Source organism: Bos taurus, chromosome 6 (genome assembly GCF_002263795.3).
Source record: "Bos taurus isolate L1 Dominette 01449 registration number 42190680 breed Hereford chromosome 6, ARS-UCD2.0, whole genome shotgun sequence".
Taxonomy (NCBI): Eukaryota; Metazoa; Chordata; class Mammalia; order Artiodactyla; family Bovidae; genus Bos; species Bos taurus.
The window spans coordinates 13,145,347-13,162,841 of NC_037333.1; the positions used below are offsets into that span (position 1 = coordinate 13,145,347).

The following is a 17,495-nucleotide window of genomic DNA, read 5'->3' on the forward strand; positions in this document are numbered from 1 at the left end:
TGACTGAATAACAAAGTTTCCGTCCAGTTTTGGTATTCTATCATTCACTAAAGAAATAACTTGTACTCATGAATAGCAATTATATAGATACATATGTATATTCCATAGGTGTCTGTACGTGTATGCACGCAAATGTGCTAAAATGATCTCCAAAAACTTAACAGGAGAACTTAGCTTATAGCAGGCCATCAAATGGGAAAAGGAAAGATTCAGTAACAAGAGCACTGCATTTTGAATCCTCACCTTATTAGTGGAAAGATGCATGGTCGATGTCATTTAATTAATGATGTTAGCTTTTCCATTAGAATCTAAGTTCAGTATTTGTATTTGCTTTTAGAGAAGTGATGCACCATTACTTTACTGTCCTTACTTAGGTTTTTTAATATTTGATCCTATTTAGATTTAAGGACAACTGGACAACAGATGGTTTTCTCTTTCTCTCAATCATCTTCCTTTTTTTTTTTTTTTAAATAACAGTAAAAGATGTCTATTATGGAATTAAAGAAATATAAAAAAAATTAACTTGTAATCCACCACTGTAATAAAAACATTGATTCAAACTTATTTAGATTTTATTGTTCAGGATTAGTTTTAGGTGTTTTTGTAAAGTATACATGTTACTTATTTATTATTTCTAAATTAACTGAGATTCCCCCAAGCTCACGCCAAAGATTTAAGCAAGAAAAAATGTCAGATTGCTATATTAGAAAGATGGCTTTGGTTACAGTGCAGAGAAAACTTGTGGAGCCATGGCAATAATGGGGACTATCCACCCATCTATTTCTGGGTTTCCTCTTCCTGGGCACATGGTACAATTGTGTTTCCCTGGCTCCTTGAAGTGAGGTGTGACTACATGGCTTATCTTGACCAATGGCCACTTCTGTATGAAAATATTTAAGAGCCACTATGCAAGTCACAATTTCTTCTTCCTCCTGCCATAGCAATCAGCACTATTTTAAATGATAGGCATTCCATGCAGCTGAGTCCCTGAGGAAGAGTGACATAAGACTGAGCTTCCCCCAATGTCCCTTCAGATGGACACAAAGGAAGAACAAGGAACAAGTCTTTATTTACTTTAAACCCCTAAGGTTTTGGAGTTATTTGGATTGTTTTCCCGCAGCATAACCTTACTATCCTTATGATACAGGAGACATGACTAGATAGGGAGAGGAGTTGGATATGATCTGGGAAAGAGATGACAGCGTCTGAACCAGAATAGCTGCAGTAGGGTTGAAGAAGGTGCATTTGTGAGATACTCAAGGGGAAATCAGGAGGCTGTGATAACCAGTGAGATATGAGAGTTGAGGGTGAAGATAGAGTTAAAGATGATTCCTAAGTCTTGATTTGGGTTACTGGGTGGCTCATGGTAACATTTAATTACATGTGGCCACTGGAGGAGGATAAAATGTGATTGGTGGAGGGAGAAGGAGCCGGGAGATGAGGAGTTCAGGTTTTGACCTATTGGAGTGGAGCTGTCTGGAACATGCAAATAGAGATATTTAGCGGGCTGATGTATTGTGATATGTTTTCTCCAATCTACTTTCTCCAGTCATGTTTAGGGATGATATAATACAGTAGATACTAGAACCTACATTTTTTTTTTCTTGTAGAAACTATTTTTGTTGAAATATTCTTTGGAATAATTTCTGTTCTTGACTGTGGTTTATTTCGCCTTTCTTCCTGTAGGGATATAAGATGACATGCTAAGACTCTTGAAGCCATTTGAGAGCTTTCTTGTTTCCTCATATTCTACATGTGCATAAGCCAACTTTCGCTTGGTGTGTTAGTTTCCTGTGGCTGACATAACAAAGTACCACCAATGGAGTGGCTTATAACATAGAGATGTGCTATTTCAAAGTTTTGGAGGTTAGCGGTCTGAAATCAATGTCAGTAGGGTCATGCTCTGCTAAAGTTCCATACCTTTCTCTTAGCTTCTGGTGTTGCCAGAAATCCCTGGTATTCCTTGGCCTGTAGCTGCATAACCTCAACTTCTGCCTCTGCCATCACAGGGCATTCTCTCTGCATCTTTGTGTCGTCACATGGCTGTCTTCCAATAAGGACACCAGTCAGATTGAATTAAGGGCTCATCCTACTCCAGTATGACCTTATCTGAACAAACTACATCTGTAATGGGAACAGTGAGAGACTTTATTTTTGGGGGCTCCAAAATCACTGCAGATGGTGACTGCAGCCATGAAATTAAAAGATGCTTTCTCCTTGGAAGAAAAGCTATGACCAACCTAGACAGCATATTAAAAAGCAGAGACATTGCTGACAAAGGCCCATCTAGTCAAAGCTATGGTTTTTCCAGTAGTCATGTATGGATGTGAGAGTTGACTATAAAGAAAGCTGAGTGCTGAAGAATTGATGCTTTTGAACTGTGGTGTTGGGGAAGACTCTTGAAAGTCCCTTGGACTGCAAGGAGAGCCAATCAATCCATCCTAAAGAAAATCAGTCCTGAATATTCATTGGAAGGATTAATGCTGAAGCTGAAACTCCAATACTTTGGCCACCTGATGTGAAGAACCGACTCATTTGAAAAGACCCTGATGCTGGGAAAGATTGAATGCATGGAAAGAAGGGGACAACAAAGGATGAGATGTTTGGATGGCATCACTGACGCAATGGACACGGGTTTCAGTAGGCTCCAGGAGTTGGTGATGGACAGGGAAGCCCAGCATGCGGCAGTGCATAGGATCGCAAAGAGTCGGACACGACTGAGCGATTCAACTAACTGAACTGAACTGAATGGCCCTGTTTTCAAACAAAGTCACTTTCTGAAGCACTGAGAGTTAGAACTTCAAAGTATTTTGATGGGGAATACATCAACCCATAACACTTGGGAAAACTATAATAACCCCCAGATTTCAGGGCCTATAATAATAAAGTTTTTGGTGGTTGTCCGTATTTCACATTTGGGTGCAGTTTGGTTCCAACTCTGAGGCTCTGCTTCTGCCCCGTTCCAGGATCCAGCCTGAGGGAGTAGCCCTTCTCCTGTTTATGAAGTAAAGGAAAGCTTCCAACTGCTGAACTACACAATGGCTTATACTGCTTGGGACTGAGATACGTCATCACTTACAATCTACCTTTCACAGGTAGGGCAGGTTGTATGGCCAAGTTTGTAGGGATTAGAAGAACATGTGTTGAGTACCTGCCACACATTTAGTGTTCAATAAATGGAAGGGACCATTCCAATAAGCAGACTTTTGGCAAAGTGTTGCCCTATCTCTTCATTCTTGCAGTTTTTCCAGAACATGAATTAGGTCTTCTATTTCTCTTACATTACTCTGGGTGATCTATATCAATGCCTGGCGTGTGTTAACACTCAGTAAAGTTTTACTGAATGAATGAACAAATATACAGTTTATATTCACTTTGCTTTTTGCATCCTCATGAAGAATATTTCAGTTATTAAAGTCCCAAGGCCATAGTTAAAGATGAAAACCTCACTGGAGAAAAATCAGTTGCTGAACAAATCATAATCCCAAATGTATCTATTATGGGTGTTAAATTCTCTATTATTACTATGAAAACTGTTATCTGAAATAAATGCTTTTAAAATGATTTTTAAGACAATCTTTTAACCTTTTAAATTCATGGAAGAAATTTTATTGTTCCCATGGAAAGCATCTCACCCACTTACCTAGTCTTCATACCCTGCATATCTTTCTTTGACTTGACATTTCATTTTCTAATAAATTCATACTTTAGTTATCTTTTGCTAAAGGCTCCTTTTCACCTTTCTACTCCCAGGTTACTCACACTAGAATTTTTTTTTAATATAAATTTATTTATTTTAATTGGAGGCTAATTACTTTACAGTGGCAGATTCATGTCAATTTATGACAAAACCAACACAATATTGTAAAGTAATTAGACTTTAAAAAATATTTCCCTGCAATCTTGTAATGAGCAATTCTTACATTTATTCATGTTTTAATTCTGGACCATTTAATATTTTAAGTACTTCAAAATCTAAAATGTCAACTTAAAGGCACCCAGAATATCTAAAGAGACTTATTAAAAAATATTCTGAAAGCTAAATTTATCAAACTCCATTCACAAACATTTTTCAACCTAATTAGCACAAGAAAATCAGTAATCATTTTTTTATCTCTCTTAAAATTACTGCAAGGTAGCACAGATATTTCCAAAAATGTCTGCTGGATAAAAGTTATCAGATTACCCATTTTTATGATTGTAAAGTTGAAAAGGAAATGGAAAAAAAATCCTCATTCTGAGCCTGCTTCATCCCCTTGTAATCAGCCAGCCTGTGAAGACTGTAGTGTGTCTTCCTACAAAGGTGTCACGCTAAATTCAGGTTTCCTCCCCCACAGAAGTAGAGCTGGGGAGAGACCAGTCCCTCCCAGCATTAGGACCCCCAAATTTGCAGGGAATGCTCAAAACCGTGGTCTACGAAACAAGTCTTGGCCTGGCAACCTCATCTTTTCCCAACTGCCACTGACATGCAAATCCAAACATGCCCTTAATCTCCCTTTCAGAAGTTTTCTTTTCATATCTTCTCTAAATTAGGTAGAAATTGTACTTTTCAGGAGTGTACAAGTTACTGAAGAAATCACACAAGTTGGCAATCACATGGAGGCCAGTGCCTTCGTGTTCTGGCATCTCACAAGCAAGGACAGTTTTACTAGTTAGAATTCTACTGTGTCCATCCAAACCAAGCTAAACATAAGCTAACGCTAAAAGCTTTCAATACTTTTTGAAAAATCCATCAAAGGTTTTTCTGAATGATATTTATAAGGGCCTTACTGTTCTCTTTCAAAAACTGAAATGCCCTTCTCGGACACTTGAAAAAAATTGCTTGTGCTTTTCATCTTTCCCTCTCAGAGTGTAAACATTGTTTTGAGTGAAAGGAGCTGAAGGAGCGCTTACTTTCCCTTGAAATTTTATTTTTAAATAAGAGAGGGAGAAAATCCTTTTTCTGACTAATACTAATAATACAGGTCAAAGTGTCAGGCGATATACAATTAGATAGAAAACAAAAAAGGTTCCCCCTCTTTTTCCCACCGTACAATGGCACTGGAATATAAATTACCGATGAAGATGAAATAACACTTCAAAGCTTATAGGGCAGGGCAGGGCAATGTTTACAAAGTATTTTCTATGGCACGATGAGACACTACAGAGGACGGTAACCCATGGACTCGAGGGTGTTGCTGAATAGTCTAAAACTAGCATGAGGTAAGATTTTACATCCCTATAGCCCGTGACCCTGTGATATGCTTTGTCTCACAAGGGCAGCTGCAGTTATCAACAGATGTTTCAGCAATAAATAATTGGTATCATCTCGGAAAAGACCCATCTACCTGGGGAGAGGGCATAATACCAAAAACACTGCCTGGCTATCACAGCCACATTAATCTCCCATCTCTCCAGGTTTCTCGGGGAGCATACTGCAGGTGTTTTTTCTAGGAGAGAGAGGACAGACTCTCTCAAGTCAGCAAGCTTTGTGTGGAGTGTAAAGGAGGTTGGCCCCTGCCATAAATTTCTGTCTGTGGCCACACACCAAAGGAGAAAAGATGGGGGGATGGGAAATTAGGCGAGGGAGGAAACAGAGGAGGCTGTGGAGAGCAGAAAGCAGAGCACAAAACACATGATTTTTGCTAATTAAGTTAAGCCTAAGTGAGGAACATTAGAAATGACCCTTTGTTTTACCAACTCAGGCACTCAGCACAGTTTCACGTAACTTTGCTCTGTTATCTATGGAATTAAAGACAGTGTTTACACTCCAAATGTAATGCTAATTTTTTAAATGGAAGGAAAATTTTTTATGAGAAGGATTCGTTTCAAGGTATAAAAGTATCATGGGAATTCAGATTTATGAAAAAATATCTATAAGAACAAATAACTGAATAAAACCTCAGCAACCTTTATTTTTTAATGTAAGAATAAAATCTCACAATTAATTAATTATTATAATAATGTGGCCATCCAGCCTTGGTAAAATGTGATATTGAAACCAGTGGATAACGGGACAAAAACAAATCATGGTATTTCCTTGAGATACTTTTGACAAGCTAAGATAGCACTACAGTTCTCCGTATTTACAAAACAGAGTGGTTTAGCAATTGTGCACTCGGGGCCTGACACAATAAGAAAGCATCTCAAGGCTCTTTGGGAGGTGTGGTTGCTTAATTTATAGCTTGCTGGGTAAGCTAAAGAAAATGATGCTCAGCATTCAAAAAGCTCCCAGGTTAAACACATTATGAGCTAAACGAGCCTAATGGGCTGATTCCTAGAGCTGCCCCTGAGTGACCTTGTGAGCAGGGCATAAACTTCTTAAATTCTCTGTGCCTTTCAGTTCGGTTGCCCAGTTGTGTCCAACTCTTTGCGACCCCATGAATCACAGCACGTCAGGCCTCCCTGTCCATCACCAACTCCTGGAGTTCACTCAAATTCATGTCCATCGAGTCAGTGATGCCATCCAGCCATCTCATCCTCTGTCGTCCCCTTCTCCTCCTGCCCCCAATCCCTCCCAGCATCAGAGTCTTTTCCAATGAGTCAACTCTTCGCAGGATGTGGCCAAAGTACTGGAGCTTCAGCTTTAGGATTATTCCCTCCAAAGAACACCCAGGTCTGATCTCCTTCAGAATGGACTGGTTGGATCTCCTTGCAGTCCAAGGGACTCTCAGGAGTCTTCTCCAATATCAGTTCAAAAGCATCAATTCTTCGTCTGTGCCTTTGTGCTCCCCCAATTGTGATATCTGTGCAATATATAGAGGGAAAGTAGAAGGAACAATGACTGGACTCCTGAAACAGCCTTACAACTATAAGCAGTTTGTCTCTCAACTCACATTAACCCCCAAATGCAGCAAGACTTTAAAACGCCATTTTCAGTTTTTTGGCCAATGTCACTACCAGCTTTGAATGCACCTAGGGTGATCTAGTAAGTGTGGGTGGAATGAAGGGAGTAAAACCCTGGTTACAGAGATGTGCTGCATCTCGGCCCATGCTGGAAATTCCGAGGAACTTTCTAAGCCTCAAAGGTCGAAGCAGGGGTTTCTCTTCCTCTGTGAAGCTCCCATGCTCTCACCCTCCCTGGAACCATTTATAGAGCTTATATATGGTTCTATCTATGGTTCTATATATGGTTCTTATATATGGTTCACTGGCTGAAGCACACAGGGCTTTCAAAGCTCTTCTCCTCTCACATTTTTGTTCAGGCTCTGTGTCTTTAATTTATAGCTTCCTGGGTAAGCTAAGGAAAATGATGCTCAGAGTTCAAAAGGCTGCCAGTTTAAACACATTATGGGCTAAAGCAGCCTAATGGACTTATTTGAGCTGCCCAATCAATTGCCATCCTGTTCTCTTTTCAACAGTCATTCTCAAACTCAAACATGCATCAGAATCATCTGAAGGGCTTGTCAATGTTGATTGCTAAACCCTCGCCCCCAGAGTTTTTGATTTGGTAAGACTAGTATTGGAGAAGGCAATGGCACCCCACTCCAGTACTTTTGCCTGGAAAATCCCATGGGCAGAGGAGCCTGGTGGGCTGCAATCTGTGGGGTTGTGAAGAGTCGGACACGACTGAGCGACTTCACTTTCACTTTTCACTTTCCTGCATTAGAGAAGGAAATGGCAACCCACTCCAATGTTCTTGCCTGGAGAATCCCAGGGACAGGGGAGCCTGGTGGGCTGCCGTCTATGGGGTCGCACAGAGCCTGACACGACTGAAGTGACTTAGCAGTATACGGCCCAAGAATCTGAGCCAGTTTTTGGGTGATACTAAGTGCTGTTGTTTGGAAGTCTAACTTTAAGCCCCACTGCTTTAGAGCTGCACTCTCCAATTAGTGCAGAAGGAAATGGCAACTCACTGCAGTATTCTTGCCTGGAGAATTCCATGGACAGAGGAACCTGGTGGGCTACAGTCCATGGGGTCACACAGAGTTGGCCACGACTGAGAGACTGAGCACATCTAATTAAATAGTAGCCCTGCTGCTGCTGCTGCTAAATCGCTTCAGTTGTGTCCGACTCTGTGCGACCCCATAGACAGCAGCCCACCAGGCTCCCCTGTCCCTGGGATTCACCAGGCAAGAACACTGGATGGGTTGCCATTTCCTCCTCCAATGCATGAAAGTGAAAAGTGAAAGTGAAGTCGCTCAGTCGTGTCCGACTCTTAGCAACCCCATGGACTGCAGCCTGTTAGGCTTCTCCATCCATGGGATTTTCCAGGCAAGAGCACTGGAGTGGGGTGCCATCGCCTTCTCTGAATAGTAGCCCTAGCCACATGGAAATGTGTATGTAGTTCATTTTAAAAATGAAATAAAACTAAAAACTCAGTTCTTCAGTCATTCTAGCCACATTTCGGGTGCTCAAGAGTCACATGAGGGCAGGGCCTAGCGTACTGGGCAACAGAAATATAGAACATTTCCATCATTGCAGAAAGTTCTACCCGACAGCCTACAGCTTGCGTTAGAGTAAACGAGTTTCAGGGCTTCCACCTGGGCTCTCAAGTTCATCCCTTGGGGCTTCTAGAGGGAGAATTGGAATAGGACAGAGGAAGGAGCTGAGTCACAGCTCCACCACTCACTGATCTGCTCCCATGAGAAAATTAATCTCCCTGTACCTTAACTTTGTCATCTGCAAAATGGGTATGATAATGGTAATGATCACTGGAGGGCTATTTTGAAAATTAAGTAAGATCATGCACATACAAGCATTCTATAAACCCCAAATTATATATACACTATAATTGTTTTCCATTCCACTTCTCCACTAATAACAAGCACACTTATTTAAAAACCCTGGCTCGCCACCAGATTTGTTCAAAGTATTCACTTTCCTTTGCCTGTGGTCCTCAGTCTGTTTAACTTCAGTCTGATTTTTTGGAGAGTGGGAAATGTTGATGAGGAGGTTACTGTTTCTATGAAGTCTCCAACAATGCTGTTCTGTGTGCATAGATCAGGGGGATCTTTTCTGGATTTTTGTTTTGATAGACAAAGATAATGTCTATTTATATATTTATTTTGGGATGACCCCCAAACACATTCCCATGTAAACCAATAAAATAAATATTTTAAGAGATTATCGTTGCTTGTAATGCTTGGTCCCATACAAATGTCTGTATTTTATGTAAAAAAAAAAAAAAAAAACTAACAGAGTCCCTTCTTTGATAATCATCTAAGAGAATGTGGGAGGGGGGAACACTATCAAAAAGCAAATTGGCACTTACAGAAGCATCCCCAGAACCTAAGCCTAAAATCTGGGCTCCAATCTGAATTCATGTGTTATTCTTGAGGGTCTCTCCTTTCTGGGGTAGAGGTACCCAATGGACTCATTTCCATTAAGTGAGCTAAGGAATAATAATGCCAATGACTCTGACGATACTTCCCGAACAGTGTGAATCATGACGAGATAAGGGAGAGAACAGGATTTCAGGCAGGACTCAGGAAAGGACATGCCAGGCTTCAACAGCTTAGACACCAAGTCATATGGATGAAATAGTGGTGAGTTTATTTTTTTAAGTTACCCAACTCTTAGAAAGTAGCATTTCAAAATAAAAATGCTAATGAAGCATGGTGGAATCAAAACTACTGCGTGTACCCCAATGTTCATCGCAGCACTGTTTATAATAGCCAGGACATGGAAGCAACCTAGATGTCCATCAGCAGATGAATGGATAAGAAAGCTGTGGTACATATATACAATGGAGTATTACTCAGCCATTAAAAAGAATACATTTGAATCAGTTCTAATGAGGTGGATGAAACTGGAGCCTATTATACAGAGTGAAGTAAGCCAGAAAGAAAAACACCAATACAGTATACTAACGCATATATATGGAATTTAGAAAGATGGTAACAATAACCCTGTATACGAGACAGCAAAAGAGACAGTGATGTATAGAACAGTCTTTTGGACTCTGTGGGAGAGGGAGAGGGTGGGATGATTTGGGAGAATGGCATTGAAATACGTATAATATCATATATGAAACAAGTCGCCAGTCCAGGTTCGATGCACGATACTGGATGCTTGGGGCTGGTGCACTGGGACGACCCAGAGGGATGGTATGGGGAGGGAGGAGGGAGGAGGGTTCAGGATGGGGAACACATGTATACCTGTGGTGGATTCATTTCGATATTTGGCAAAACCAATACAATATTGTAAAGTTTAAAAATAAAATAAAATTTAAAATAAATAAATAAATAAAAACCGAAAGGCACACACACACACAAAAAAATTTAAAAAAACAACAACAAACCAAAACTACTGCTTCCAGCCCACCAAGAGCATGCAGATATTTCAGCATGACAGGTTCTCATTGGCCCACTGACCACACTTTTCCACTTTTACTTGATTTGCGTTTCCAACAGAAGGTCTTATGGGCAAACGGAGCTCTTTGAAAAGCTACCCCCCCCCAACATTAGTCAATTTGGCAGAGCTGACCATAAGGGTAGGGGCTGTCTTATGCTTCAAAGAAATTTAATCTATTAGACCATTTAGAGGCTAAATGCCTCACTTGGGGGTGTCAAGGAGCAGGTGGTGTGGGTCTTCCTACCAGTAACTGTTGCAAGCTGGCGCCAATCACATCCTGCAGGTTTGTTTTGTCCTCTGGGCCTACAGCTTGTTTGTATTGCCACTTTTCAGGCACGAAGGGCCATTTCATTTCCTTTGCCTCCTGGATCAAGGTTCTTAACTCGCTGGGGAGTGAGGCTGAAAAGGTCAGAGTTCAGGTAAGGAAATTGCAGTTGAAGAAAAGGTTGTTGAGTTACCTATGTTATGATGAAGCACCTCAGTGGCACAATTTTTTTTTTTCCTACTTCTCACTGGCTGGCCTAACCTGGTGTTCTGACTCAAAGAATAATAGCAAAAAGCTATCTGTCAGGGGGTGGCTCTGGTCTACTTTGCCCTACAGGTAAATTGGGGTAGTCAGGCATTAAGAAAGGTTTTAGCAGGAAGTAAAGCACTTCAGTGACTGTCTCTGCATGAAGAATCAGAGAAAGGAATGAAGGAAATATTATTTTTCCTGTAAAATGAGAAAGGGCCTGAGATGGAATGGCATTTGGGGCTTGTGGCTGGGTAATGCAGCAAATCAATCTCTTTTTTACTCCTGTAAGACCTCACCTTGCCTCAGACTCTCACCGTGGACTATGTCTGAATATAGACAATCCCACATCAATTTATTATGAAATAATATCACTTTAGGAGATATATTTAATCTCTTAATAGACATCAAATTTCATTAAAAATATAAGTCAATAATCTCTTATCCAAACTTGGGAAACCTAGAAAGCTCTGGAAACTAGATTTTTTTTAAAAAAACTTTGGCCCCAAACCAGACTTGAATTGACTTGAGATTATTTGTAATCTTGCTATGATGAGATTAATCACCGTTTTGCCCTGAAAATTTTAATGTTTGCTGGTGCTGCTCCTAGCTTCTACTGCAGTGTTAGTATAACAGATGGTATATGCACCATACTACCTTTTCTAACATTTGAAAAAACTCTGAATTCTGAAGCACGTGTAACCACCAGGGTTGTGAATAAGGGATCATGGGCCTGTATACACGACTGCCAGCTATACATCTTTAAGTGCTTGTCTTGCAGATACCTCAGACTCAGCCTATCTAACACTGAATTCATTACCTTTTTCCTAAAAATTGTATTTCCCTTTCTATTCTCTGTTGATGAATGCTACTACCATTCACTGAGCCACCCAAGTCTGAAACCCAGACGTCAGTCTAGACTTTTTGCTCTTCCTCCCTGAGTCTAATTGGTTATCACATTCTGTGGATCCTAAAATCGATTTCTTTCTTTTAATCATCAGTAATTCTTGCCTGATTCATTGTCTTCCATCTCCTCCTATCCATTTGATCTTCCACATTGTTGAGTCCCATTTTTCCAAAAACAAGATGGACTAGGATATTGCTCTACGTAAAATTCTTTAATGCTTCTGTATATCCTGCCTTCATATTAGGCATTGTCCTGCCTCGGCTGCCTAATGAGCAAGCTCTTCTCATCAGCCCTGCCATGATCTCCCAGTGGAGTTGAGATGCTCCTCAGGAGCATTCTCAAGCCCGCAGGGGCACACTCCTTTCAGCATCCGCCTCACTGCTCTCTACCACATCTGTCCTTTCACTGGACTGTGGATTGGGAGTCTCCTGAAGACAGGCATCATGTCTTACCATGTTTGTAAATCCCACCATGGTGGTTAAAAGAAAGGTTAGTCTTATGTTTACATGAGATACGCTAAATAAGACAAAAGAGGTGTGAGAGAGAATAAAAAGAAAAAGAAAAAAGAAGAGAAGGGAGAAAACCTAATTCTGCCTTGGCTCATGATGCCTTTTGGTGTCCTTGCCACCAACTGGGCAAATGTAAGGAAGCCTCCCGATGGAGAGGGACTGCTTGCATTGAGGGGATAATTCATGGGCTACATCAGTGAATGACTTTTCTGGACTGGCTACTAAGCATGACTTACAAATATCACAGTGAAACCACTGTCCCCCCCTGGCCCATTCAGTAACCCAGAACTATTGAGCCTCCTCTGTGCAATGGCGCTTCTCTCATGAAAGCAAAAACAGGAGGTTGGAGACCAACCTGATTTCACAATCTCTTCTTACTACCACTGACGTGCTTTCAATGTCTGAAAATGTTTTCAATGTACATGTAGAGAAAATTTCTTAAATGATATTTCTAAGTAGTCACGAGCTGGATAGGATGACTACCCAGTTCTGTTTGCTTAGGACAGTCCTGTGTAGTCATAGTGGAGAAGGAAATGGCAACCCACTCTAGTATCCTTGCCTGGAAAATCCCAGGGACAGAGGAGCCTGGTGGGCTGCCGTCTATGGGGTCACACAGAGTCAGACACGACTGAAGCGACTTAGCGGCAGCAGCAGCATGTAGTCATAGCATGCTTGTTAACAGAGCCTTTTCACTCTCAAAAGTATTTCAATTCTGATAAATTGTTTGGACACTCTGTCTATGAGTGTCAAGCTCAGGAGTCAGAGGAGTAGTTAAATGACAAAAGAAATGTGATTTTTTGGATTCATGGAATTTCACTATATTTTGGCACTAAATAGCTTTAAGTACTTTTAACTTTTCTTCATGGTGATGAGGAAAATCTGTTTGTTACAAGTAATTTTTTTTCCTCCTCATATCACTCTTTCCCTACAGGTCATGCCAGAACATGGATTGTCCAGTGGGGTGCACTGAAATAAAAGATGCCCCTGAAATATGTTTTTAAAATATCTATGTGTTTGGATTTCAGTTCCTTCTCTGTCTTCGGGGGTTAGAGCCTCTAAGGCTAGCCACCCATGCTGACTGGGACAACTTCTGAGGGAAAACGATGGGGTTGAGAGGAGGAGGGAAAAGAATGAAACCCACAGTGTTAACTTTTGAGTCCGCCTGTTACCCCATCGCCTTAAGTGACCCTGTGCTAATGCCTTTCTCTGTGAGCCCACGTAGGAGACATCAGTGGCAGTGGCAGCCCGACCGTGAGCTAGAGCTGCTCAGGAATCAGCTGCCGAGGGACAGGTTCTATGCTCAGACCGCGTGCAGATGCACTGAAGGCGCTTGGGTGGACCGTGCAACATGCAGCGGCGATGGGCAAATGCCGAGCTTGTCAATGGCTCACATAGGATTCCTCCCGCATTGGTTGATCAGATTCAGCCAACACCAGCAGTCAGCCCCTGACTGAGCAGGAGCCTCCTTTGCCTCTCTGATCCCTTACTTCCCCAAGCAGCTTACCTGGAGGGCCATGGCTAATCGAGTGATTTTGCAGTCGTGATTTGCCTTATCTGGAACTAAACTGATTATTTCTCCTATTCTGTGGCACTAGAGAAAGAAAGAAAAAGAAAACGCTCCCCGATTAGGGGTTCAGAGTCTTCACTACGGAGAACACAAAACTTAAAGGAATTTAAGCTGAAGGGACAAAGGACATGATGTAGTAAAAGGAGAAGAGAAAACGTTCAGGAGAAATAACAGAACACAACACACTGCCCCCGGGGAGAACGAGGACCAGCACTGGGGTGAGCAAAATCAGACACTGATGTTTCTGGCCAGTAAAGAAAGAAAACACTAAGGTTAGGAAACAACTGGACACAGGGCATTTTATCTTGAAAAGAGCACGGATGACAGACAGGTTAGAAAAAACTAGACTTCTAAAGGCACCTTAAAGTTCCCCTGTAAAAACATATGCACTCCTATACAAGGATGTGGGAAAAGGCTCTCCCAGAAACTTTTCCCATTACATAATTAACAGAAACAAAAGAGATGGGGAGTGTGCATTTTATACGGGAATCTTGTTTCTGTAACAAATAGCAGTCAACTAAAAATACAAAGAAAAATATTTAAAGCACATTAGACAGATACCCTGATAGAAATGAAGGAAATTTATCTGAATGCTAGGAAGAAATCTAAGGAAAGAAGGTTGCCTCTTGAAAACTAGCTAGAGAAGAAATTAGAACTGCTTTAACTCTATAGATTTTGTGGTTGAAATTTCCCAAGCAATGACTCATCTAAAACTATGTATGGTACAAACCGTGAATGAGCAGAAAGGCCAAATTCTCAAATCCTGGTAATGATGTAATAAGTATTTATCAGTTTGAGTAAATTTATTTATAAATGGTATGTAAATACAACATGAGAAATGTATTGATGGTCAAAAAAGAGAGATGGGACTGATGAGATGACATATTTGTGGAAACTGTAGATGTCTATGCAAACTGATGAGGCACAAAAACCTAGTTTGAAACAAACGTATGCACCACCATTCAGAAGTTGCTTCAATTTTTTAATAATTGAAATTTACGTGCACCAGCCCACTTGGGCCTTTTGTTCTTCTTGAACTAAACTGTTTCTTGTAGCCCTCATGTTTACTGAAGCTTAAAATTCAAACTGACAGCAATTCACTGCAACAAAGTGGGCTTCCTCCCCTGCCCGTCCACCCGCAGCCCATGTCCCATTCATGCCCTAGAAATCCACTCATCTCTCGGTGGTCATCTGCCAAGAGAAGAAAAATAGGGCAGAGATGAGACCGTGTCGTTCAGACAGGGTAAAGGAGAGCGAACCCGCTGCTCCCCGCTGCCCCCAGCGCCTCCCGTTGGACCTCACCTCTGCATCTCTGGTCCTCCCTCTTGTCCTCCTCTGACACATCTGACGCCTCCAACAGGAGCTGGTCCAGCACTTGCTTGCACTCTTGCAGCAGCGTAGCTACAGCTTTTTGATTATTCATGACGATTACCCTCTCTTGATGATGAGTCGAGTGTCCCTGGGTCTACAGTGATCAATTACCTAGGAGAAGACATCGATTCTCAATAAAAGAGCCCCTTCAAGGCTTAGGTACCTGGTGAACAAAAGAAGGGGAAAGATGATTAACTGAAGCATCATCAATTATCTGTAAGACTCAAGCAGGGAGGGATAATAGAGCAAACACATGAAAATACATGACAGCCCCTGAGGACTTTATTAGGGGAGGGTGTGAAATTACTGCAGGCCTGGTCTAGATGGGCAGCACCTCGAAGGCATCAGAGAGCAGAAGGCAGAGGGTCCTGGGGCAGACCTCGGTCACCCACAGTGTAGTCAGTGGAATCACATGGAGTCAAATGAAATGAATATACCCTATGATTTATGTATCTTCTGCATACTTCACATCAGTGCCTCTGGATCCCAGTGGCACACCACTTTCTGCTTCTCTGAAAGTCTACAGGAAGCGTCTGGCTAGCACTTCTAATATCCAGACACAAGCACGTGGTAATATGAAGTTTACCACTCTCATAACCCGCTGCTGACTTCCCCTGTGCAGCATCCCTTGTGGTATTTAGCATCATATAATTTGGACCAAAATAGGCAATGACAGATGCCAAATTTAAAGCTCTTCACTGCCAGGCACATTGCCAAATAAAGTGGAGAAATGAAATCCCAGAAAATCCAATTCCTAGATCCATCATATGGATAAGATCTACTTACATCCTATTTAACACACATACCGTTGAGAGGCTTCTTATGTAAATATGAGTATGTTGTAATGAGCTATTGCAGTCAAGGTAATTTCAAGAACAAAATAACTCACTGACAGTATAAAAAGATGCCTGACAAATAAATACCCAAAAGTCTCTTGATTAACAAATAATTTTTAAGTTGAAGTATAGTTGCCTGGAAAATCCCATGCATGGAGGAGCCTGGTAGGCTGCAGTCCATGGGGTCACTAAGAGTCAGACACGACTGAGTGACTTCACTTTCACTTTCCACTTTCATGCATTGGAGAAGGAAATGGCAACCTACTCCAGTGTTCTTGCCTGGAGAATCCCAGGGACGGGGGAGCCTGGTGGGCTGCAGTCCATGGGGTCGCACAGAGTCGGACACGACTGAAGCGACTTAGCAGCAGCAGCAGCATAGTTGATTTGGGTGTCCGCAGTGACTTAGCAGTAAAGAATCCGCCTGCAATGCAGGAGACACAGGTTTGATTCCTGGGTCAGGAAGATCCCCTGGAAGACGGCATGGCAACCCACTCCAGTATTCTTGCCTGGAGAATCCCATGGACAGAGAAGCCTGACAGGCTATATATAGTCCATAGGGTCACAAAGAGCCGGACACAACTGCAGTGACTGAGTATGCATGCATGCATAGTTGATTTACAATGCCGTGCTCATTTCTGGTATACAGCAAAGTGATTCAATTTCATCTATATATTCCCTGTGCCATACAGTAGATCCTTGATGTTTATCTATTTTATGTGTAATAGTTGACAAATCTTTTTGCTTTCCTTTTTAAAAAAAATGTACATTATAAACAAAACAACGGAAGTTATTATCTTTCTGAATTTGCCAGAATAGACAGTGGAGATGCCATTTGGCTTAGGCACTCTTGTATGGCACTTAGAATCTTATTACCAATGCAAGAGAATCTGAAAAGGAAGAAAGTACAACAGATGTATGGATGACTTGACTCCCTCTGTCACCTAGCAGATCCATGCAACACAATAATCTACTGCTTTAGTAATCATTAAAAATATTAAAGTGATGAGTTATCGTGTTGTTCCTGGGGAAAATGTGCTCTACTACCCTCACTTTAAGAAGCTGGTTTTGAATTTGAAATTGCAAGAAAGCATTTTTCTATCTTTTTTCTATTTTATGACTTAAAAGGAATAGAAAATGAAGGATAAGCCTGAAATCTAAATTTTGTAATTCTCATTCTAACCTGAATTGTTATGCTTTAGGTTTTAAAAGAGATACGCACACATACTTCACACAGATGGAACGGCCAAAGCGAAATTTTAGAACATGACAGACTTGTTTGGCGAAGACAACCGTGTATTTGTTGAAGAACACAAGCAGAGGTTTTTCATGCAATGTTCTTGTTACTTGAAAGAGCATTCACGCAAGTGAGGTCATGAAATTAGTTACTTGAAGCATTTAAATGTAAATATAAATCTAACTTCTTTTCTGTTTAAGATGTTTCAGAAAGTATTCCTGCTTGGATTGGGTTGTTGGACTAACCCGTTTTCAGTGTCCCTTTTAGCTCAAGTGTTTGTAAGTC

The 17,495-nt window shown here is 41.2% G+C and overlaps 1 protein-coding gene across 14 annotated transcripts in view; it reads right to left on the reverse strand.

The window, feature by feature from the left end:
• Positions 1-17,495, reverse strand: part of ALPK1 (alpha kinase 1) — a 123,738-nt gene that overhangs the window by 49,175 nt on the left and 57,068 nt on the right. For 7 of the 14 annotated variants that reach the window (XM_059887696.1, XM_059887698.1, XM_059887702.1 and 4 more), the window contains 3 exons: positions 16,242-16,397; positions 15,072-15,303; positions 10,520-10,674 (listed from right to left, as the gene is read on the reverse strand). In XM_059887696.1, coding sequence (XP_059743679.1) covers positions 10,520-10,674; positions 15,072-15,192 — 276 coding nt within the window. In that variant the 5' untranslated portion in view covers positions 15,193-15,303; positions 16,242-16,397. The remainder of the gene's footprint in view (positions 1-10,519; positions 10,675-15,071; positions 15,304-16,241; positions 16,398-17,495) is intronic. The other 7 variants (XM_005207667.5, XM_010805924.4, XM_059887695.1 and 4 more) reach the window with 4 other exon arrangements.